We start from the raw sequence: 25,040 nt of genomic DNA on the forward strand, positions 1-25,040 counted from the left end.
TCATTTACTTAAACAACATTTTAATGATGTTAATAATCAGTCCAGTCAGATTAAGAGTGATAACATGATTATGAGAAACAGCTAGTAACAATGTTGCTAGTGATGTACAATCTGAAGGGGACAGTTTTAAATATTCATATAAAGACAATGAACACACTGTAAAAAGTACTTCACTGAACCGTTTTTTTTTTTCTGTTCACATAGTTACAAGACCTTTACTAGTACTGTATTTACATAGTGCAAAAACACACTTGCTGTCAATTAACATACTTCACACACTTGGATGGAAGTCATAGCAACATAAAGCCTACACACAGCGTACCTTTCACTAACCTAGTAATACTTTCATAATCCAAGTATGATATTCAGTACACTGTCATTTCCCATCTTGAAGCTTCACACTGTATGGAGCCCAACATACTGCAGTTACACACTGCAACATCACAGACAGGCTGAAATCGCACTATGACCTACTATCAATTTGGATTCCAACAATTAAAATGTTAAAACTATCAAATGGCTTTAAGGATGTTGATATTTTTTAATACAATGCAAAATAAAAATCTCTTGTACACCTGTATTTACATAGGTTTATCGGTAGTATGTGCAATACTGTGACATGTCTAATGGGAATTTGCCCCAGTAAGGATGCGTCTCAGTGGATTTTAGGTTGGCAGTTGTAGCTGAACTGGATGTAATTGTGGGCACTGTTCATTTTCACATACCAGTAAACCAATCACTTGTCCTCTTGCTTAATTTATTTAATGTGGCTCATATATATTTATATATATAATTTTTTTCCTCCAAAATGTGGTAAAAATAAACATTTTCTTTCCACAATTCTTTCATTATTTTTCAAATTTTCAAATTTTACAACTTCATACTGGGTCGAATTACTTCCTGGATGAATGAATGGTAAACAAGTCCTATAGTTGATGATTGACAGAAAAAAGCAAAATGAAATAGAGAACAAACACCGATGGAGAGAACCAAACGGGAATTTTTATGAAGCATAAACAGCGTCTGGAAGCTGAAGACAATTCCAGTTGGAGGAAAACGATCCCACAGAGTTTCACACTAGGCAAGATCAATATGACAAACCATTACATACTGTAGCAGAACCACTGAGACAAGGTTATATACACAAAGCTTGTTTTGCTTCTTAGAAGTTAAGTCAAGTCATTTGAATCATCTGAATACAGAATTGGACACTTATTTGAACATTAAAAAAAAAAAAAAAAAAAACTCACTGAAGACTGATGGATAGGAGTGGTTTTGGTAGAAAGACAGAACCCCTGACACTAATAGTCTGCAAGAAAAGCTAAATATCAACCAAGAAAAAACAAAACAAAACAAAAAAAACAGAAACACACATATACATAGTATTTACAAAGAGCTAATGAACACAGCAAAATAAATGCAAACTATGTGCCTGTAAACACACACACACACACACACACACACACACACACACACACACACACACACTCTCACTCACACACATACACACAGAAGCACACAAATACTTGCAGAGCTGTAAACCTTGGAGAGCTCTGAATAAAGTTGATGGGGGTTGAAAGGTTCCAACCTTCCGTCTCTGTAAGCAACAGACAGTTCAACGTTTATAGTGCTCATCACTTGCTCCCATAAACACCCCCGACTCTATTAGAGTTCAGTTGCAGAGGAGGAAAATCAACAACCTCCTTCTGAATTCAAGTGTAGTAGGTTATGGGCTGAAGATGTGAGGAGATCTTTTTAAGTGTTGCTGTCCATTAGCATCCCTCAAAGTGTGTGTTTAGCTGCTGTTTGGTCAGCAACCCAGGTTTGTTAGCTGGACAGTTTCTTTGTACTGTGTTAATGTGTGTGAGTGTTGGTCAGTTGGTTGGATACCTGAGATTATGTCTTGTGTCAGGGGTTTAGAGACAAAGAAGAGAAGCTGCTGGCTGCTTGAAGAGGGATGTGTGAGAGCAACAGAGGACAGAGGAAGTAAGTGTGTAAAAACAGAGCAGAAGTGATTTCAACCAGTGACCTTCTTAACCTCAACTTGCTCTTTGCCCTCCATCCTTGTGTCTATGATGTCCACTGAATCGATGTCCTCCTCGTCCTCGCTCTGCCCTCCCTCCTCTTCGTTGTCTTCCTCTTCCTCCTCTTCTGTACTTTCTTGGCTCTTCCCCAGCTGCAGGTTCTCCAGGGTCTTTGATACCCAGGATTCGATGCGACTGCTGAGTGTGGGCACTTCCACTGATATAGGCTCAGGAGTGTAGTCCTCCTCCTCCTCATCCTCCTCCTCTGCCTCTTCCAACATTCCAGGGACCAGGGTGGAAGTGGTGGAGGTGATGGAGGAGTTCAGCGGGCCTCTGCAGCTCCCATCCAATGAGCCAGTCTCTGTGCTTTGCTGAGACGCCAGCTCCAGTCTGTCGTCAACCCGGACCTCATCTCTCTCGCCAGTACCCTGTGTCGGAGGCCCCGCCCTGGGCTGCGGGGCAGTGGAACCTGGCACGGCCACACTGGAGGTGGCCGTCACAGCCTCACTTTCTTTCTGGGTTACAGTGGATGGTGCAGGGCGACTTGTCCCAGTCTCTACAGGATCCAGGCCATCTGAAGTCTCCACCATATTCCTCCAGTTGGTCTCTGAAGGAAGATTTATTATATTCAATTTAATTTTTTTTCAGCAATATTACAGATGGCATTTATTCGAGTACTGTACTTCATTGCAAACTCTTTTCTATCCCAATCATCATCTCACAACCATTCAGATTTCTCTAGAGGGCTCTTGGACTGGGCTCTACCTTAATCACCTACTACTGCAACATGCTTGTTTGGCATTGACACATCAACAGTCACAATAATTGGTAATTAAGTCAAGGATGTGAACACAGGTTTCACTACCAATTGTAGATAACCAAACACAACTATTACAAAAAAAGAAAAAGCAGAGCACAAAGCCACAAATGAGGGACCTTACCGTACTCCTTTTCATTGACCTCTGAGATCGGCTCAGAGAAGATGGAACAGAAGGAGATAGCGGAAGCAGCAGAGTGGTTACGGGAGTGCCCCATGTGGTGTGGGACTTTTTTGTCATTTTTCAGAGCCTCTTCAGCCTGCTCCTGCTCCAGAGCTGACACCATGTCCTTGTAGGCCTTCCTAGCCTCTTCTGTTAGAGACACTAAGCGGTTAAAGAGACCCTGAAAGAAAGATTTAACCAAATTAAGAGCTTGCGATGAGTCTCTACTACTCTATATTGACATCAGCTGACCAGTTAATTTATAATTTATATGATCATTTCATTGGCTGTTGAGATTACATGGTGACTCACTGTATAAAAAGGTACTGGCAGCATTTTATTATAGTCAAATAATTTTAGTTAGGAGGAGTGACTTACCTCTGCTCCAGAATAGTTAAAAATGCCAACCACACTGACAGGCACTAGTTTGTTGACACAGCGTCCAAGAGCTTTTCTACCCAAGGCAAACACAAATGGGATCTCCTGCTCCCGAGCCATGGCAATTACATTGTATAAAGCTTCATCCAAACCCCCTGCAACACAGTAAGGAAATAGTGACTCAAAAGTATCAACACAGATGAACAAAAACATAACTGTGCAAAATGTTTTGTAGCCAGACTGGGCCTACGTAGGAGCTGATCTACTGACCATGTACCAATACATGACTGAGTGTCCTGAGGGAAATATATTAAATAGAAGAAGTAATAGCACAGTACACAATTTCTCGATTTTCTGCATAAATTGGTCATGAAATGTAATTTTCACTAAAGTCACATACAGTTTATGAACAATCATGTCATGTCTTCCACATTTTTAATGAATAGACCTATTAAACAGTCACTGTTTTCAGCAGCTGTGTGTCTGAAGTTCAGTTCTAACCAGGTTGTGTACAGTGCCTTTTTATTTTATTTTTTTTCCAGATAAAGCTGATAACTTCTGTTGTATAATTTTGTAAAAGTTTTAATTATAGCCACTTGAAGCACCTAAACTAATGAGCTCTCTGAACTCAGACATTCTGCTCAATTAAAAACTATAATTAGTTAAATTATGCTGGAGTTTGTATTGCAGCTTTATTCACCTTTGGCCTGGATCTTCTCACAGTTGGGAGAGATGATGACACATTTAATCTTATGCAACTTCATGTGCTTTGTGACCTCTCTGAGACCCATGACCAGGCGGCGCTTGGATTTGGCCTTGGTAGGATCCTTCTGGTAGACCCGCTCCTGAAAGCGAACTAGCTCCTGTAACAGCAGAGTCACGCTCTCATCGATCTCCTTACTCAGCACTTGGTTACAATATCTGCATGAGGGGAGGAAAAAAAACTGAATAAACATAAACTACAAAGCTAACAATGACGCTCACAATTAATGTTCAGTGCTAAAGTAATGTTGTAAAAAAGCTTTAGAACCTAAATTACTAATTAAATTACTAATAGTTGACTGACAATGAAAGAATATCAACAACTGATGATAGATTAATTACAGGAGCACACTGGTAGCTGAATGATTACAGCACATTACTCAGTCTAATTAACGCTAAAATGCCAAAAAAAAGAAAAAGATAAATGTTCAACAAGAATAGCATCATATTCTCTAGTTGCAACTTCAAAACTATGATAAGTGTCATAGATGTGGTATAGTGTAGTGAAATAAGCAACTTGATGATATCACCTTTGTGATCATGGGGAATTCTTAAAGCACACATTTGATCTTGAACCAATTATTCAAGTTGAAAATCTTCACTAATGTACACTGTATAGCCCCTACATGCCTACAGTAGATGGACTCTAGACAATGTCTGTGCATGTGCCTGATCTGTCTATGATTAAACTAATGGTTTAAGAACGTTTGTCCTTGTTGTTCTCCTTAGAATCACTCTGACTTAAAGTTTTCAGATTTTCTATTGGTTATGCTTTCACTATGCTTCAAACCAACCTATTTTCTGATAACTGCCTCAATCTGATCTATTCTCAAAGAGGCTGTGAGGGCAGAAGAAACATAAGATGATATATAGTCTTCTAATAGGTTTGGGGTTTGGTGAAATATCCACTGGAAGACTGACGTAGTGTGGTCTGAGAACACGTGTCCTGGCAATCAAAGCTGAGAGGAGGAGCTTGGTTACAGAGGTCTTTTGGAGGCTTTAAATTCAAGAAGGGTGGGCTGGGACAATGGGCCGACAGTGGACACAGAGGACAAGGCTGTGTTTATGATCACTTGCATACATTTCTGCCTAGAAGGGACAATGTTCCAAGCATGCATCACTCTACAATTCTTTATTGTACAGTTCCCCCTTAAAAATGCTAAAAAGCTTTTGCAGTATGCTTCTCACAGCCAAGGCTCTGGGATTTTTAAGTGGGATAAATATTTGCTAGGCTGAAAACTTTTTGCTACCACCCCATGCATTTTTTAACACATTCCAATGCCAGAAATTCTTACGTGGTCAATGGTCTGTGCTCTATTTCTCACTCTACGTGGGCCAAGAGTGCATACTTACTCTCTGAAACGTCTACTATGGATCTTAGTGATGGCATTTGAAGCCATTGGACTCCCAATACCAGAGCTGGCAGGAGAGCCCTGGGATACTGGAGTGATGCTATATGGAGAGTTCTGACTGGCCGGGGAAAGGGAAGCATCACTGGGCACACTCAGACCATTTTCTGTGTAAGACAAGACTAACAATTAGAAACTATGCAATGAATAAAACTTTTATTACAACTCTGCTCACTTATTAAAGATGAATTATCCTCACCTTCTTGGGACGCAGGCTCTCGTGAAATGTCATCAGTAAAATGTAAACAGTCATCCCCATGCTCCTCTTGACCTGAAGACTCTTGTTCTACACTGGTCTTCCCTTTCTTCCCTTCACGTTCCTTCAAGATAATCTACAGAAACACAGAACAAAAAGAATTTAAGAACACAGTTAGTCTCATGGTTCAATGCCCTCGTTACTTTTACCAGTTTCTGTGTAGACTCCACATCTGCCTTACAACACTTGTAAGCCATCAACGTAAACACCAACCTTCTTTAGAGCTGTTGGCCGTTTGACTTTGGGGATTTCTCTTTCTTTCCCTCTCTTAATACGAGGTGCAGTAGAATCCAAGGTGTTATGTGGGGCTGAGTATGGCTGCTGATGACCCTTCAACATGGACGACATGTTGGTTGTGCTGTGGAATGGAGAAGCTGTTCCAACTGGAGAAAAGGACAACATTAGCATAATGTGACTATGAATATACACATTACATTTAACAATATACGCTGTTGCTGCAAAGAGAGAAAAATAAATAAATAACCTAACATTAATCCAACATCAATGAATGGAGTGCTATTTTATTAGGAAGTTATTTGTTTAATTATTCATGGAACTTGTTAATGTTCAGTTGGTTTTATGGATACCTGTAAATGACAGTGGTTTGGTATTAGTGAGTTGTCTGGCCTTCATTGCCTGCTGATGTTTCTCCAAAGCTGCCAGCATGTCTCCCAGATCTAGCTCAACGGATGTTTTACTCTTCTTCACAGCTGCTTTGCTGAATGCCTCCTGCCAGGAAAGGAAAAGATAGAAAAAGCTTTTAAAATGAACCAGTCAAATACAAGTAAAGATCAGATGGGTACTCATAGGCCAGGCAGTGTTGAGGACCATTACTGCTGAAACAAGGCACTAAACTGACCAACCTTGACGACCAGTACATACAATACAGATTTATACCTGTAATTTCTTCTGTTCCATGCTGATTTCAGAGTACTCCTGTGCAGTGGCTAAGGCAGCAGCCAGAGCCTTCTTCCTCTGGCTTTTGGCCCTCTTGGGAACAGAGGTGGTAATAGGGATGGGTGTCTGCACAATGTTGATAGGGGAGTTTTCTGGTAGGTTATCCAGCTGTGACGCAAGTAAAGACCCAAATTAATATTTGGTAGAGATGTAAAAATTATGAAATTCAAAAGTCAGATTAGGCTCTACAGATACACAAGCAGATCACTTTCATCTTCAAACTGTGCAGCAGTATCAAACTATGCTGGGAGCACCTCCCATGTCACTACCAACCAAAAAATTTTAATAAAAAGCCCAAAACGGTCACATTGATAAATAAGTATAAAGAAAATAAAACTATGAATGAATAAAGTTGTTAACAATAAACAGCAGTGGTATGCAATGCAATATAAGGTAATGATAGACACAAGAATTGATTATGATCATTGTCAAGTAGGATGTGATCATAAATATAGCAGTTAACAGTGCAAATAACAGTCATGAAAAAGTTCAGTTAAGATACAGGTAATGGACAATTAATTAACAGCAGCATACTGCATACTTATTATTATTTAATTAACATTATATGAAATTATAAATGCACCTAAAACACACTGTGTAGAGTTGCATTGTTTCAAATTATCATCAAGGTATAGGTATAACCATTTTTGTAGAAGATGTATTGTTTATGTAGACAGGAATCAAATAGTCTTAGAGGGAGACACACCCTCTGTAAGCAGCAAATGACAGAATACTTTCAAAACCAGTCTTCAGAAACTGTTTTCCCTTACCAGGTTTTTGGGTAGTTTAGGTTGTGTGTGAGTTTGGGCTGGAGTCGATTCTGGTTTGTTGATGCGTTGGACACCCCCTCCAGTTGCGAGATCTGGGAACTCCTCTTCATCCTGACAAACGGGTACAAAGGATTTTAGCAGAACAAACAATCTCTAAATTATATGTAAAGTGTCTGTGCTGCATTGAGAATGCATCAAAATGAAATCTTCTCACTTCAAAGTAGAGGGGCTCTGGAGGGAGCTCAGTGCCAGTGGCCACTGTCGGCTGTAGCCTTTGTTCTGACTGGTTGGGCACACGCCCCTGATAGCCACTGTGGAAGTCCTGACAGGCCAAGAGGCACAAAGAACAAAGGAGTTAGACACGGTTGCCCTTAGCATTCAATAATTTAGTTCAAACACCAACTGTGTAACTGAACAAACTGCAGTCTGTTGATACCAACGTCTTCAGCTGTTACTAAATTACTGTTTATTTGTCAGTTTGAGATTTGTTCTTTCCACAGTACAGGCATCTACATGTGAGCTCTGTTCCCAAGAGTTACACTGGATATTTACTGTACACTAATCCCTCATCTACTGCATCTACTACTGTCTGCCTGATTAACAAACCATTGTCAGTGCCTGCTCCTGTTTTTACTGCACCTGTGAGAAGTTTCTCTGTTCAGGATTCTTCCTCTGGTCTGCTCTGTGAAACTGGCTGTTCCTGTCCCCCCAGGACTTTGGAGTAGCTTGAGAGGCCACATTTACCCAGGTAGCCGCTACAGAAAAGGGTTAATAAATAAATAAATAAATAAAAAAAAAGAACACATTTATTTAGGATACACAGAGTACATAAAAAATATGGTTATGAAAAAATAGTAAAATCATGTGAGGTAGGACGCTTCACACCGCATTAATAAACATGCCCAGCATCAATCTTACCTGTCATTACTCCAGCCTCTACACCCTACACAACACAGAAAATAAAGAAAGAAGAAAAAGGCAACTTAAGATATGAAGTTTATGTTAAACATGAAAACACAATGTCTGCTATGGTAATCTAAACTACACTACATCTTTCGCACTAGAAGTCAGACTGTTACTGTCACAAAAAAAAGGTTTATATTATATATGTTTTCTAATCATGTGGTTACCATCTAAATTCTAAATTCAACTATTAGCTCAAATGTTCCTGCTTATCTAACCACATAGGCGAGGGAGATGTGGGTGGAAGTGAACAGTCCTACAGCTTCATATTACAATGTATTTACAACGACTTCATAGAAAATTTCAAGATCCAATTTAAATCAATCTCGGAGCCCTTAAAAATCTGTCACATTACTTAAGCTATATCTCTGCCATTCACTGGAATGTTTAGAACACTACTTCCTACTTCCCGTTCACTATCTGTATCTTCACACGCATCTTAATTTTTTGCTTCACATTTTCACTGGGAATTTCCTATTAAGTTTCAAGTGATTCTGAAGGCAATACATAACATACCGTGGGTGCAGCTGTATTGTTTGCAGCTCTTTGTGCTGCCCCAGATGCCTGGTTGTGTTTAGGGCTACAGTAGCCGCTGTCACTGTCTATATCTGCCTCACTGGCTCCCTGCTCATTGTAGTTTTCAGCTGGATGGGATGCTCGTCTTCTCCTTGTTCGGTTCTTCCACAGCAGGGGACTAGCCCGCTCAGCAGCACACCGCCCTGACATCTCAGCTGGGAAATCTGAAGATAAGACATGAGAAACTTAGACCCGTTTTGCACAGGGTTACCAAATGGAGTTTAACTGCTACCATCATTAACATAAAAGGACTGTAACTACTGTAGATTAATCAGAACACAAATTTTGATAACTTTACTTTGAATTGACTGTACACCATTTACGTAACCTCTATCTCTATCCAGAGCTTTCTACCATTGGTGACATCATGAGCTCTACACATGTTCACGTTTACAACTGGAATCTCTGCATTCCACTTCTTTAAGAAGTTATGCACAAGGAATACCAACATCAACCTGTAGGACCAGACACAGCTCTTACTGGCATTGTGTCCTGCTTCCTCGCTAACAGGAAAGATTCCTGTTTGCAGACAATGTAGCTAACTTTAACAAAGTCTGGAATGTTTTGTGCATATGCTTCCTTTCAGTCAAATGATTAAAGGACATCACTGACACTGCCCATATATACAGATATAAATGCTAACATAAAAAAAAAAGCTTTGTAAAAACACTGCATGGTGGAACTTAAATATCTCTTATTGCAGTCGTACTCTTACCAGTCTGCTGTGCCGCATCCACCAGCAGGACTGTCTTGGTCCTACCATCAGGTCCCAAGGTACACACCTCCTTTTGAACAGCGACACTTCTTGTTGGAGGCCGGCGACCCCTTGGGGGTTGGCCCACCCCTAACTGTTGCTGTGGAAAAAAGATAAATATGCACAACATACTCACTAAATATACTGAGGATGAGTAGGGACACCCTTTAGAAACAAATAAAACATCAATGTGACACTATAACAACAAGGTTGTTGATGTTCTGTACCTTATGGAGGACATTTGGTCGGACCATGCCTCTCCCCCTCTGAGCGGCTATCCCATATGCTGGGCTCAGAGGCAGTGGTCTTTCACCAACATCTGCTGAGACAGGGTTGACCACGCCAGCTTGCACAGGACTTGCATAAGTGCCAGGGAAAGGCTGGTAGAAGCCCATCATGGGTGGGCATGGAGCAGGCATAATCTGGTAGTAAGCGTAGTCATTGGAGACCGGAGGCTGAGGGGAAGACAAGATGGGGTAGGCCAGGTATGGACCACCAGGGGTAGGGTTAGGCTGCTGCCAGCGCAGCTCCCCTCCATTGTACATAGGATGTTGCCTGTGAAGCAACAGGACAGGAAAATGGTAAATTAATGCTGAAATTCTATTTAGGTTAGGGTTAGAGAATAGCAATTAAATGCAACGCAGATCAACTTCAGGCAAGCATGTACAGTGCAACTTTGTTATGTCATAAAGAAGACACCAAAAATATATAAAAATGAGATTGCATTGGCAGACAGTCAAAAAAAATCCTCACATACCTCAATTAAGAAAACGTATAACCGCAACTTGCTGAATTACATATTTTACATTGTAAAGCTTTTTGGACTGATGCGTTTCTCAGTATGTACTTTCAATAAACTTACATGTTTAATAGATTAAGACTGAACATGATTTAACATGATGTGATGTCACAGTGATTTCTGTGATTGTTGACTTGCTATGGGCTGTGTACATGCTATACAGAAATGCTGATAAGGATCAAGATGACATTTTCACAGCCAGACTACTATAGCGGGCATTTCCTGGCATTCAAATAGTTGGGAAGGAAACAAAGGAACGGATGTGTGCAGGATACAGAAGATCACTCTGAACAAAGAAAGACCCACTGGAAACAAACATTGTGGTTTCATGTAAACTTTGTAACTCTAGGGAGGTTCTCATTCATAATTAAGCAGTCTTAAACAACAGAGCAATCTAATGGCTCTAACTCAATGCCCTGTTTCAAGGATCTGATTGTGATCTCCTTGTTGAACAACACAGGCCACATGGTATTCTCTTCTTATAGCAAGCAGCTCCATGAATGAGACTTTCTGAAAATAGAAAGGTCCACAGAGTGGATTGTTGTTCAGCAGCTCAAAATGGGGACAGCAGATTTCCCACAATGCCACAGAGACTGCAATTGTTTCTACAAAGTTAACATTACTGACAAATTCTATATTTATCATTAACCACAATTAGTTCAGAGATAAAAGGGGTTGAAGCAACTGCTTTTAGGCTTTCATCCCAATCCCCCCCCAATTGAGAAACAATACCTGTTTGGTTGGTTCTCTTGGACGAAAGGGTAGCAGGTGATGAGGTAGCTGGGTATGGGAGTAGTTTCCACTCCTCCACTGCCTCCTCCTACACCTCCGCCCCCTCCTCCGCTGCCCACCTCTCCAGAAAGACTCATGCTAACTAAGGGTCCTTCAAGACCTTTCTTCTGTGGGATGAACGGTTCCACTTCAGCTGAAAGCTTCACATCCTGTCCAGGGAGAAATTAAGAATCATTACTGCCCCTCAGACACACACACACAATTAATAAGAAGAAATCTACACCTATTATTGTTATTGCCATCATAGGAGGTAGGATGGCAGCAACAACATATATCAACATAGTCATCAAAGCCCACCTACATTCTTCCAATTTGAGTTTACCATTTGTATACAAGTGCAAAGTATCTTTGTCTATAACTATTTATGTAGGTTGTAAAATGTATTCTAGTCTTTAATGTTTTATGTAACACTATTATTAAAAACTGACAACTCTTCAAAATCAAATCTCAAAACACTGTAGGAACTGCACCTAAAGAGAAGATCTATGCATAAGATTTTTTTTTTAAGTGACTGATTACTGAATGTTTGGCAGAGATCAAAGATCTACAAGCATGGTAATAAACCTGCAGCACAGCATTGTATTTCCTCATACTGTTCCAGGTGGTTTAACAGTCTTAACAAAATGAAAACAAAAAAAAAAAAACATTCCCGATTTCAGATATTACATAACACGCAATGACTAGAGGATCTAGCTAAGTTTACAACAAGTGGGAGAGAGGTACAGCTATTTTCTATAGTCAGTTTGTGCATTGTAGAAATTCATGGCTGGATAAACAGATGTGAGAAAAAGACAGTGACCAGTATTATTTACACTGAGGTGAGTCTGTGTATTTTAAACAAAAACAAAACAAACAAACAGAAAAATTATCAATTTGATTTATGGCATTAATAAACCATTTTATAATGGTCATCATCCATTTAACTACAACTAGAAATTCAAATTTTATTTTGTTTTGCAATAGTGGACACTCATTCAAAGCTGGTATTCAAGGTCATAAATGCCACGTTGTTCACTTCCCTCAAAACCTTTGAAACACAATGTCCTTTGAGAGCAATAAAAAACAAACACTAGGCTCAAAGAACGGCAATATGATACATATTGTGAGGGTTGTTTTATAAATTTCAATTTATCAATCTATAACTAGTTCTAAACTAGTATTAGTAGTAAACAAAGGAACTTGAATACAGTGGAAGGCCATCACAAGTGCCATATGATCTTCAAACCTATGGCAGCCCTGTGTCAGAACACACAGGTAATACAGGTCTATGTGAGTAAGTATTAAGAGTACAAGTACTTCTTTGCTAAATAACAGTTTTTAAGAGAATGATGGGTAAGCCGAACCACAAGATCAATAATGCAATTCAGTCAAAATCTATGAAATATTAAGGAAAGAAATGACTCTTCAAGTCACTGTACATGAATTTGTTTGTAAACACAGGAGTGCATACAAGTTCAATCAACACTTTAGATAAATTTACTGTAGAAACCTAGACATAGTGGGGAGGATCTACTTAGTGAGGACTTCAAGATGTCAGGCAGGCCAAGACACTACCTTAATGAATTAACATCAAAAATGAAATCAGAAACATACTATTGTTTAATCTACAGTAAATAAAAATAACAAACATAAAAACTATCTGAGCAAGGCTTTCCTTATTCTACTACACTTTTAAATATTGTTATTCGGATTTTACACATAAATGTAATGTCAGGTAGGTTAATGTGCATGAACATTTCCGTTCAAGACTTCTTCTTGTCAGACAAACTATCAAGAAAAACTCCTAAAAATGAGGAACACACCAGAAAATGAAGTTTTGTTTGACTCAGCTCATAGTGGCTTTGCCCATGTCAAAACGTTATTGCTGTAATACCACAAAACAAAAAATGTAAATAGTGAAACTCTTTAAATTATTACTTTACTGTTAAATCTCAAAACATATTTATTAGGGGTAAAATAATATCACTGCCCTTATTCACCCATACTTTACTGTTTTGTAAATAAGTTTTCCTTCTGGTAGCATCTTTCTTACATTTGAGTGCTCCTCATAGGAAATCATGGTGGCTATGGACTAACCCTAGATGGCAGCTCTGTTGAAGAGGTCCCACAGAAATAGACTGCTATTCTGTAAAAGGATGAGGAGAGTTGACAGGGTTCACAGTACAAAGACGCCCCCTCAAATCTCTGAAACAGTGGTCAGGATACATGAATAGAGTATCAGTGCAGCCAGGGGTTGTCACACAGACTGCTATTGTCTCTCACTGCTACTGTCTGTGGGTGGTTCCCTCACTTTTCCATTGGTAATCTATAGATCCAATCCCATCTCAGAGTCATAATGCCCTGCCAGCTCAGTAAAGGTGACCAAACTACAACAGTAAAGAAGGATATGTTAATTCTTAAAGAATAATAGCAGCTTCCACACCCGTTGTTATGTGCTGCTATTTTCTTGTTTTTGTTTTACTTAGTTGTGTTCAATTGTTTGCCTTAAAATAAATTTGTCAATGTTTTTATGCCTTATTTCTAATGTCTAACCTAACCTAACCTAACCTAACATTTTTATATATGGTGGTGCTTTTGTTTTATTTTTACTATATTTTTATTGTTGTAAAGCACCCCGAGTTGCCTTTGTGCTGAAAGTGTCTATAGAAATCAACATGCCTTGCCTTGTCCAGGCTGATATGGCTGCAAGGGTAGAAAACTTCAACACTAGGTCTGGACCTGTATAGCAGAATAGCTGACAGGGTGTTGTTATAGGATTAGGTTTGAGAGGCTAAAGTAAGGACAGTACTACAAGATAAGCTAATTACACAGCAAGCCAAGGTATGAAGCACCTCATGTGCACTGCGGTTGAGTCTTGAATTCTTGAACACTAATAGAGAAATCCATTTAATTACAGCAGGGCTAGTAACTGGTCCCATTTGACGATTCAACCACGCATCGTTGCATATGTCAGTGTCAGTGAGAATAGCCGTGATTGTGGAAAAGGCAATGAGGTCAGAACCAGATGTGCATCTGTTGGGGATGACAGAACTTTGAGTGATCAAACTGATCTCACAGGCCTCCGTTTGTGTAACCACTTATTCTCACATCAGCTCCTTCCAAATACCACCTGACAGGGTGGACTGTGCAGAAAGCAGACATGCATTAAAGGCGTGAAGACGTTTCACATTAATAACCATTAAGACACAAGTTGGGCTTATGGAGAGCGTTTTTTATACATTTTCATTTCAGGAAATATTATACATTCTACCTAAGGAGACCAATGCTGTCAGCCAAAGCACAGCAGCATTAAAAGTGCTGGTGAAAGGTTACTGTGGGGTAATGCCAGGACGCAATGGACACCAAACTCAGACGCAACCAAACTGAACTTTCAGCATTGCAAACAGCGTCAGAGGAATGCCATGCATGCAGAAGAACCAGACATTCCTCTATCTACGATACCTCTTCTGACAACACTACTCATGTGCAAATTCCTACGCGACTGAAACCCATTTCTGAAGTCTTGTTTTTTCCAAACTGTGATCAAACATCTCAATTTCACAAAGCCCAGCTCGTTCAGCTGTCTCTGACTAAAATGACCAGCGCCGCCAGATGACAGAGGGGATGTTTAGCTTTAGCAAACTAGCCAAGCTAAAATGAACACGGCTGTGGCTTTTAGAGGCTCAACAGCAGGAATATTACCATGTCTATCGTTAAGTCGTTTGGTAAAATGGCCAAATACATGTGAGGCCCGACGCACAGATCAAATTAAATGTATTATCCGCTCTTCTTAGTAACGAGCTTCGGTTACAGTCAACGTTAGCGGTTTTAACGTTAGCTAGCTGCGTAGCCAAATGGTTAGCGGTGACTGTTTGGTTTGCTCACGCTCATGCCAAAAAATAACTATCAGCATGAAAAGTATCTCAACGCCCCAAAATGTAGTTAATTTAAGCATTGCTGATGTTTGCAATTATAATACTGCCATAGCGGCTTTTTGAATACCGTTAACGAAACAGACCGAGGGCCTCGACAGCATAAACTAACGTTATGTGCCCCTTTCCAAACGCTGAAGCTTTAGCAAGACCCCAACAAAAACAAGACCATTTTAAAACAAACTGTACCTTATTGTCACTAGCGTCCATGTCACTCCCCGACGCCGAAACAGACCGTCATTGACCACAGTGTGGACGTCAGGACGTGAACCTCTTTAATCTCTTCATTGTAAATAATGAAGATGAATGATTACTAGCGACTCACACCCAATTCCTACCAACTAGAGTCGCACTAACTGTTGCTGGAAACCTGCGTCAGCTAGCGGTGGTGTCCACAGACTAGCTTGGGGCTGTCTGTGGCTTTGCTGCTGTCAGTGTGGAAATGGGAGTCACCTGGAACGGAAGCCGCCGAGGCCCAGAAAGCTGCTATTGGCTGGAAAATGCGGCACGTCACAAGTGCGCCGCGATATCTCGTTAACTCGTAGCAGCGTTAATCTAACTCAAGTAAAAGACTTATGTGTCGCATGTATGGCTGTTAAAAATGTTTATTAAATTCTATTCTACCGGTAACACAGTTAGCTAGTCAAAGGCAACTGAATCATTTAATGCTGAGACATTTGTTTATTACCAACAGGCAACAGTATACATTAAAATACTGTGTACAAGTTTTCAAACACATTTGGACTTTTTTAAGCCACTGCAGCATTTTTGTTTTGCACATGGATCTGCCAATGAGGAACATAAAAAAACAAAAATAAATGTCTGTGATTTCCTCTCATCGGGACAAAACAAACACTTTGAACAAGTTCTTGTGGTTCTTGGTGTCTTCTTGAAACTGGTGTCATTCTCTTAACCTGTGCTGTGCATCTTGTGTCAGAGGATTTACTTGAAGAAGCACAGTAGCATACTTTATGGATGTATTCAAACATGCCATTTTCGTCGTCTCTTTGATTTTACATGCCATCATGTAAGCTTGCTAACAATGGCTTGGTTCAGAGAGTTCAGCTGATTTGTCCATTTGTCTAAAGCTGTGTAGCGAGCCCCTCCTCTCTTCTGGTAGTCCAGTTCTAATAGTTGGTTAACTTGGTCAATTCGACCATGGATTGTGCTGAGGAAAAAAAACAATACAAGTCAATGCATACAATCCAGTCCAGTAAGTTAGTAAAGCAAATATATTTAGGCTTTGAAATGCCATTCTTACTCTCTGTAGATAAAAAAAGATACCTGTTCAGGTTCAGGCTAATTGTTCTTTGGGATAATGCAATAAAAAGAACAAATTATAACAAAATAGGTTGTATTAGGGCTGTATTTGTTGCTTAGTTGATAAAAGAAAAGAAATTGGCTTGATATTTCCACTATATTACTACATTACAATGTTCTTTTATTTAGCTAGTCCTTTCAAATAATTGGCATAATAATAATCAAAAATAAAGATTACTCAGTCATTTCACAGTGAAAAACAATGTCAGAATTATTGGCTGTACCCAGCAGTTCCCAAGAGCATCAGTAGTTTGATTGATGTGTTTTCATTTCATACATGGTCATTTACGTCAGTGAACCAGTACAGCAGAAATACAAAGCTGTAAATAACTGATCACTATTACAGTTTGCCAATCAAATAAGAAGAAAATGTTACTGAAAGTGCCAAGTCATCCCGCCTAACCTACCTACAGGGCCAAAGGATGCCAACTATGAGGAAACACAACTACATACAGGAAAGGAGCTATTATTAACATTTTTTTTAACTTCTGAGCAGACATGTGAGGGGGACGTACTTATCCAAGATGCACTGTACCAGCAAACTTTCCACATCACACACATCAATGTTCAGCTCCTGGCAAAAGGGAAGAGACAAAACGTTTTCACACATGCAAGGTACCGTACATACATAAAGAATACGCAAAAATCAATACAGTGTAGTTTTAAAGACCTGTGCAAACAGTCTATAAGTCATCTAAAAAGCATTATCAGATGCCACGTATGTATAAACAGTGATCAATGTATTGATCAATGTATTGATCATGGAGTGACATAAAACACAATTGTTACTTCCTTTTATTAACAGAGCATTCTTAGGATACAACTATAGTCATAATGGAATTACAGTCACAAAAGCAATCCCCCACTAAAAAAATAATTATTTTAGACCAAGAAAAATGCACTGTATTGTGAAATTAACATAAATTTATTTTAAGCATTTTTGAGCACAGAATAATGGTCAACTGAAATTTGTATGTTAAATTTTACTTTCATGTGACAAATCAATGGCATTCTATTGATCAGTTTTTTTTTTTTTTTACAGATATTCCCAATGGTTCAGATGTGATTATTGAACTGGCCAAGTCTTTATCTACAGTTTTCCAGCATTTACTTTTTTCTTTCTTACACAACCAAGAAGAATGCTTTAGGTCATTGTCTTGCTGCAAAATGCAGTTATCCCCAATCAGTTGTTGCCCAGAAGGAATAGCATGCTTGGTTCCAGTCACTGTTTATGCATCTCAGCCCACTGGAACCTTATACTTGCAATTTGCCAACCTTAGTGTTTTTTTTCTTGCCAACTCAGTCCCTGAGTCCAGCTGACCTGAGTCTTCTTTGCACAAGTGTCTGTGCACACTGGTTTCTCTCCTCCTAGGTTTTTTGGTGCAGCCCGTTCTGGAGCAGTGAGGTGTCTGTTTCTTAAGGAGGACACTCATAGCTATTTGTCTCCTTGGACAGATGTATATTGGGGTATTCTAAATGGATCCAGTTGCAGCGTGTCTCTAGAGATAGCTGACACTTTTTAAAGAAATCTGCATCCTAGCCAGAAGACAATGCAGCCGGATCGAGTGGAATTGCAGGGTAACACTGACTGAGTAGCAAATGGTAGTTGTATTACAAAAGGTAATCTTCAATGTTTTAGATGGTCTACATGCTGAAATTGTTAGATGAATGATAAACATGTTTTCAGTGTTTTGGTATATATATTTTTAAATTTCAGTGTAAACATCCAATAACTTTTTGGTTTTTCCAAACTTTTTCTTGCCATTTGTATGTAGATAAAGGGTTTATGATTTTTAAGCTTTGATCTTACTACCTGATTTAATATGCTGTATTTACTCTAAAAAACAATAAAAGACAAAGAGCATGTCATGTCATTAAATCATGTGCTTTTAAATAACTAATAAACAAATAGAGCTTTAGATTATTATTTTTCTCATGCAGTACCACTCCACTGTCTGGAAATTTAGTTTAGTGTACATTTTCGTCATGTACAATTTATATACACACTGTATCATGTCCTAATTAAAGTATGCCAATAAAGCCCAGCCTCTGCCAAAACATTGCGAGCCCTGCTAAACTAGATTAGGACTGGAACAATGCGTCAACATAATCAATTACATAAATGCAACTCACAACAAAACATCCTGGAGCTGTTCGACCTCAAAATGATGACACAACAGTGTAAGTTTTTATTACAGTGAGTTTTGCCTGATTGTTGGTTGGTATTAGTGACTGTGAGTAGCTATCATTCATGTGTTATATTTCAGACAAGAACTCAATAGAAGACTTCCCAGAGCAGATGTTAACGGCAACGCCATGTTGTAGCACATTTGTCAGTTGTAAACGCATTAGCGTTAGCAGCCTCTCATCACAGCATGTTTATGCGTGACAATACAGTGTGCAGGTCATCTGCGTTTCAGCAACAGTCAGGGCCCAAACGGCTGACTTTCTCTTCACTCCCTTCCCACAACTTCAAAAGCAGAATATAGTGAACACATTTCCTATTTAGGAAATAGGAAATAGGCCTACCATGCATAAATCTAACCTTGTTATTTTACTTTAACACTATTTACTGAACAATGTTGGATTATCCTGTTGTTTGCCTTTTTCCCCAATAATACCTTTTTTTCCCTTGACTTTTTTCAATACAGTAAATAATCAATTTAAAATGCACCAAAGGATCCACAGAATCTGCACAAAATTTCACAGACATCACCTAAGAGTGTATGATCAAAGAAGGCACATAATGAATATAAAAATCACTGCACAGGGCAATTTTGATCACATGGACTTACCTTAGAAATGAAGGGGATGTGTATTCTTGTGTATGGCTTGATGAGTTTGATAAGCACTTGAGTTCTAATGTTGCGCAGGAGCTCTGCAACACAACATAACATTATCTGCTTTGTGGAAAAAAAGGAATATTTTCCCAACACATTTATTATGAATGTGGCCTGAAGTCACGTTTCACACTCACCCTCTATGTGCTCTCTAATGAAAGGGTCATCCATTATGTTACTGTGATTTGTTTTCAAGATTTTCTCAAATTCCGTGATGTCATTGTTCTGGTAGGCGCTGTAAGGGAAAAACAATCACTGTTTCTATACTGTTGACATTGTGTCTCCATTACTCACACAAAAACTCTTATCCTGACAGCTGTCAGACACATTCCAAAATATAAAATTTTTATGTAAACACTATGCTTATTACAGTTTTGGGCATGCACTCTCGTTTCTTGTTCATATAATGAAAACATTTATTATACGCATTGAATCTGAACAATTTGAGACTGTGCTTGTCATTTTTGTAAACATGAGCACAAAAAAGGAAGCAGACTAAGGAAGGCTGGGGAAGCCAATAGTCATTTTAATTTAATTTATTTAAATACTGCACTGAACGTACAGAAATTACGACATGGCACTGTTCTGGGAACTTGTATGAATGACGCCGAGACCACAAATGCTGTTAAGTATTGTTTGCACTAAGGGGAAATGGCACAATACATTGAAATTGTGAACAACGATGGCATTATAGAACTAAACTGGAACTTGGTCATATGAGGAGCACAGCTGAAATAATGACCTAAAGGAATCTGAGTCCAAGAGATAACTATAAATTCAAAACATTATGGAAACATGTCTCTCATTACTACCACTATGGGACCATACCTATAGTTTTATTATTATACTATTAATCTATTCTGTACTTTTGTGCTATATCCTAGATTTATTCTGTTCTGTTGTTTTCTTTCTCTCAGTCAACCTCATGAGGTATTCACCTGGAAGGGTTTTCTGTCCTACCTTTCAGACTTTCAGTCTTTCATATTATGGCAAGAAACACTCAGTAAGTAAAGTACTAAGTAAAGAGAAAAGACAATCTATCAATCAATAGAAATGAAGGTCAAACAATGTGAAAAATCTCAAGAACTCTGCGTGTATCCCCAAACGCAGTTGCCAAAACCATCAAACACTGGGCTGAAACTGGCTCTCATGAGATCTGTCGCAGCAAAGGAAGACCAAGAACTAGCTCTGCTGCAGAGGATACGTTTGTTAGAATGACCAGCCTCAGAACTTGCAGATTTACAGCACATCAGATTAGAGGCCACATACATGCTTCTCAGAGTTCAAACATATTTCAGCATCCACTGTTTAGAGGAGACTGCGAGTCAAGCCTTCATGCTGGAATTGCGGCAAAGAAACCATTACTTTGGAAGAACAACAAGCAGAAAGGCTTTGCTTGAGCCAACAAACACAAGGAATGGACATTTGATGTGTTGTCATTTGTGTTGTTGTCTGATGAGCCCAAATTTGACATTTGGTTCTGCCCACTGTGTCTTTGTTAGATGTAGAGAGTGTGAACAGACTTCTTGAATGTGTGGGTCCCACTGTGAAGCAGGTGTGATGGTGTGGGGGGATTGTGTTGGCACTTAGTCAAAACTGATAACACCTAACCAGCATGGCTACTACAGCATTTTGCAGAGACGTACTACTTTATCTGGTTTGCACTTGAGTGAGACCTATGCAGCTGTTTTCCAACAGGACAGTGACCCCAACCACACGTCTAGATATTCTAAGATCTATTTGTCCATGAAGGAGTAAGTGCTGCATCAGATTACACGGCTTCCACAATCACCTGATCTAAATCTAATTCAGATGGTTTGGGATGGGTTGAAGCGGAGATTGAAGTTAAAGTTAAAGCAGCCAGCAAGTACACAAACACCTTTGGGAACTCAGGATTGTAGGAAAACTATTCCAGGTGACTACATCATGAGGCCGACTCCATCATCTAAGCAAACTTTGGCTACTTTGACGAACTGAAAATATAAAACCTATTTTGGGTTATTTAACACATTTTTGTTGGCTTTATTATTCCATATTTGTTCTGCCATAATTTAAATGTCTTAAGTATTAATCTACAATGTTGAAAATACTAAAAATAAAGAAAAAACTTTTGTGCCCAAACATTTGACTGGTAGTGTACATAAGTTTAGTGATTACGTGGGTGGCTTTGCACCATCACAGATCAAGAGCCCAGGGTGACTCGGCAAGACACAAACATAATTAGAGTGCATGTGACAACCATATAATAATTAGACAGATTACAGGTCCACAGTTCAACCATATTAGTCATAAATTTAGCCTGTTGCCTATATTATAAAAATAAAAAATTTACCATAAAGCCTTTATCAACCTGATGTGCACTAAACATCTGTTAGCAACAATCTTGTTTTGTTTTCATTTCACAGACTAAAACACTGGAGTATAATGCTATAACTGACAGAAATAATACTAGAATAAGTAATAAGTATAACACTTTTAACGTAGATTTCCCATTAATAAATTAATCCAAGCTTACCTTACTAAGTTTGTCATTGCTAGGATCTCCGGGTCATTTTTATATGGTTTGGCCTTTGATAAAAAAAAATATATATAAAAAGGTTATATGAGTCACTAAAACATAAGTGACATATTTGATCATCGTAATCATTCTGACTACACATATTCAATCTGTGCTTTATAAAAACATCCACTGAAAACTGCACAAACTTTTGCGGCAACCAGCCAGTGTTTGTATTCGTCTATCCTGATACATACTTTACATGCAGGAATAGTGGAATGCAACATTTACATCAGTAAGAACTGCTTTCATACCTCTTGAGAGTCAAAAGGGTTTATTCCTGACTTCATCAGCATGTTGGCTAAGACCAGATACTTGAGGCATGTTGTTCTTCTTGGGCTTCCAGACTCATCATAGTTTTTAAATGCCTCAAAGAAGTCTGTGTGAGCTTTCTCAAACTCACCCTCCCTCAGATGCATCTTCCCACCACACTCTGATCAGAAGCAAATCAGCAGAGGTCATTCAGCAAACAGATATCACAGCACATTGTGTAAAAGTCACAAAACACAAAGCTAAATGACTGTGCTATTAAAGAAAACAGATGTAAACCATCATACCTCTAATAACTCCCATTATGAGTGGGTGAGGAATGGCAGATTTAATATGAAGTGACTGCTCATACAGCGCTTTCAATTTCTTGTTGTTTTTCTGTGCTGTATACATCTGGATCTCGAGAGCATAGATCTCCAAAAGCTGTGTGCCTTTCTTTAAATCATCCTCTCCATCATCTGTCTGTGGTTGACACAAAAGCAGAACCACTTATTAGATCATTATTGCTGACTAATTTAAATAGTGTACATCACATGAGTGAGAAAAAAAAACTTTTGTTACAGCAGCAGCTAAAATTTTGACAACGACTTGTTATTGCTCAATAATAATTCTGTCTACAACATTGAGAAACTGATACATTTTACTTCTCCTCCCTTTTCTCTTAAAAAAGGGGAAATTTCACTGGATACTCTGTCAAAAGTTATTCAAAAATTAACCAGTTTACCTGACATGACTGGTGAAGTTGTCTAAGGATCTTTTGCAGTTTCCCATACTCTTCTCTCTCCAAGTACAGCTTTCCCAACTGCAGGGTAAGCAGAAAACACACTTCTGAACACCTTCCTTACAAGGAAATGATGATAATGATGCAAGGCTACCTGGAATCAGTTAAGAACCTTAAGTGTACCTTTGTGTTAGTTTTAAACCACAGTCTGTCATTTTTTGCATCTTTCAAAGCCTCCAGCGTTGTTTCGTAGAACTCTTGTAGCAAGTCCATCTATTAACAAAAGAAACACATTTAGAAGGACAGATTTCTAAAACCAAGTTCACAGTTCAGGATACAACATGTAAATGCCAGCTTGAATTTTTCATTGTCTAATTTTGTCTATCCTTACTTGTTTGGAGGTAGAGATATAGTCCAGAATGGAGTTTATGGACTTCTCTGAGTAGTTCCTTGTGACAGCACTTCTGATGTATGTAAGGAGCTGTTTGTACCTGTTCATCATCTCTGGAAAGTTGGTCTACAGGGGTGAGACACATAAGAAATCAAATCCCCAAAATGATTGTCTGGTTTGACAGGTATACACATATGATGACACATGTTACATAGCATACCAGCTTAAAATTGATTTTGATCATCTGTTTCAGTGCTTTGAATCCCCATTCTCCTTTTTCTCCTTCTAGTTCCAGTACCTGAAAATATCCAAAAAGTCAAGAAATGTCAAATTTGCACTTTTAGATAACTACCATACAGCTACATTGAACAAGTCCTTTTATTAGAGCACCACTACACCTTCTGGAAACTGCTGAGTGCTGCTTTGGGATCATCCTCCTTCAAGGCTTTGGAGTTGTAGTACTGGTTCTCCAGGTCCACGTTTGGCTCGGAATTACTGTCCTCGGAATATTCCTAAGTTTAAGGATGTAAACATGGTCAAAGTTAAAATCACAAAAAAAAATGTTCAAGCATAAAGGTTCCACGTTATACATGATATCAGCTGCACTTGACTAGCTAATCACTAAAGATGTTATTCTGCAAATATGAGCTAAAGTAGCTAGCATTCACGTTAAGTTAACGAACGCTACGGTTGGATAAATAGACACATAGCTTGCTTTTCCTGTCTGTAATTAAAACCCAGTGACAGCTGAACACGCGTATCATATGTTAACTACTCCTCATGGTTCGAGTTTATTCACATTAGCCAGCTGCACAGTAGAAAACACCAACCACCGTTAGCCTGCTAGAAAGCTAACATAGGCAGCCACTGTCAGATTGACATTAGCCAACAAGCTAACGTTAGCTAGCCCGTTCTGTTAGCAGCCAGCGAACAAACGGCTGAAATGTAAAAAGTAAACCAAGTTATTTCCGGTGTAAATACCAGGTCGTAATCTTCTTCATCGTCGCACATGAAGTCGTCTTCCATGTCAGACATCTTGATGGTGTTTCTTGATCTTATTCAGGGAGACAGTAGCCCCGGCCTGTGCTGTATTTTGCAGCGGTGAGGTGGTGTGTCAGGGCGGTAAGAAGCAGGGACCTGTTTCCGTCTGTAGATGGCGCTGTTGGATCGTCCCAGCTGAAAGAGCCCTGTTCTAATAACGAGCAGGCTGCAGCACCATGTTTCAGAGGGATCACTGCTCACTCCACTTTAAAAGGGACATCTCTAGTTTCCAGACCTTGATTATACAATACACAATACACTTATGAAATGTTAGGTTCAGCTTCATTAGCTCAGATTAAAATGCCCCAGTAGCCGAGATTAAAAACAAATAAATAACTCACACAAACCTCAGCTGGCTAAAACGTCAAAATACTCAAACATGTTGTACCGTGATAATAATCACTGGTGGTAGAAGGAGTTACACAAACTCAATACTCAAGTAAAGGTGTAGGTAAGCTACTTATCTAAAGGTACTCCACTACAAGTAGAAGTACTACTTGAGAACAGGTCCTCCACTAAGAAAACACCAGTGGTATTTTTAATCACTTATTTACTGTCAGGTAGATAAT

General features: G+C 39.0%; 2 protein-coding genes across 2 annotated transcripts; both read right to left on the reverse strand.

Moving 5' to 3' along the window:
- Positions 1-15,756, reverse strand: secisbp2l (SECIS binding protein 2-like). The gene is made up of 18 exons (XM_026377886.1): positions 15,521-15,756; positions 11,361-11,569; positions 10,057-10,384; positions 9,791-9,929; positions 9,016-9,239; positions 8,455-8,479; positions 8,176-8,291; positions 7,751-7,858; positions 7,537-7,647; positions 6,707-6,874; positions 6,397-6,538; positions 6,023-6,192; positions 5,753-5,885; positions 5,498-5,660; positions 4,083-4,303; positions 3,383-3,537; positions 2,966-3,185; positions 1-2,631 (listed from the first exon to the last, which is right to left on the reverse strand). Exons 1-18 carry the CDS (start codon positions 15,539-15,541, stop codon positions 2,018-2,020), a joined length of 3,267 nt encoding a protein of 1,088 aa, XP_026233671.1. The 5' UTR covers positions 15,542-15,756; the 3' UTR covers positions 1-2,017.
- Positions 15,757-15,989: 233 nt separating this feature from the next.
- cops2 (COP9 signalosome subunit 2) lies at positions 15,990-24,568 on the reverse strand. Its single transcript, XM_026377888.1, has 13 exons — positions 24,412-24,568; positions 23,829-23,942; positions 23,651-23,728; positions 23,431-23,556; positions 23,223-23,312; positions 23,043-23,120; positions 22,606-22,780; positions 22,303-22,481; positions 22,007-22,059; positions 19,629-19,726; positions 19,447-19,529; positions 17,167-17,225; positions 15,990-16,499 (listed from the first exon to the last, which is right to left on the reverse strand). The coding sequence occupies exons 1-13, from the start codon at positions 24,463-24,465 to the stop codon at positions 16,355-16,357; spliced, it is 1,332 nt and encodes a 443-aa protein (XP_026233673.1). The 5' UTR covers positions 24,466-24,568; the 3' UTR covers positions 15,990-16,354.
- Between the last annotated feature and the right edge of the window lie 472 nt (positions 24,569-25,040).

This window comes from Anabas testudineus, chromosome 3, assembly GCF_900324465.2.
Source record: "Anabas testudineus chromosome 3, fAnaTes1.2, whole genome shotgun sequence".
In the NCBI taxonomy this organism is placed as follows: domain Eukaryota; kingdom Metazoa; phylum Chordata; class Actinopteri; order Anabantiformes; family Anabantidae; genus Anabas; species Anabas testudineus.

Bases quoted from the DNA above. Each gene is read 5' to 3' on its own strand.
- cops2 (XM_026377888.1), bottom strand. From the start codon at position 24,465: ATGTCTGACATGGAAGACGACTTCATGTGCGACGATGAAGAAGATTAC. The intron at 23,121-23,222 runs GTACACTTAAGG...CTTACCCTGCAG, and splicing joins GGTTTAAAACTAACACAAAG to TTGGGAAAGCTGTACTTGGA. The intron at 22,781-23,042 runs GTAAACTGGTTA...TGTCAACCACAG, and splicing joins AACTTCACCAGTCATGTCAG to ACAGATGATGGAGAGGATGA.
- secisbp2l (XM_026377886.1), bottom strand. From the start codon at position 15,541: ATGGACGCTAGTGACAATAAG. The intron at 8,480-9,015 runs GTATGTTATGTA...TGTGTTGTGTAG, and splicing joins ACAATACAGCTGCACCCACG to GGTGTAGAGGCTGGAGTAAT. The intron at 7,648-7,750 runs GTGAGAAGATTT...CCCGTTTGTCAG, and splicing joins CAGAGCCCCTCTACTTTGAA to GATGAAGAGGAGTTCCCAGA.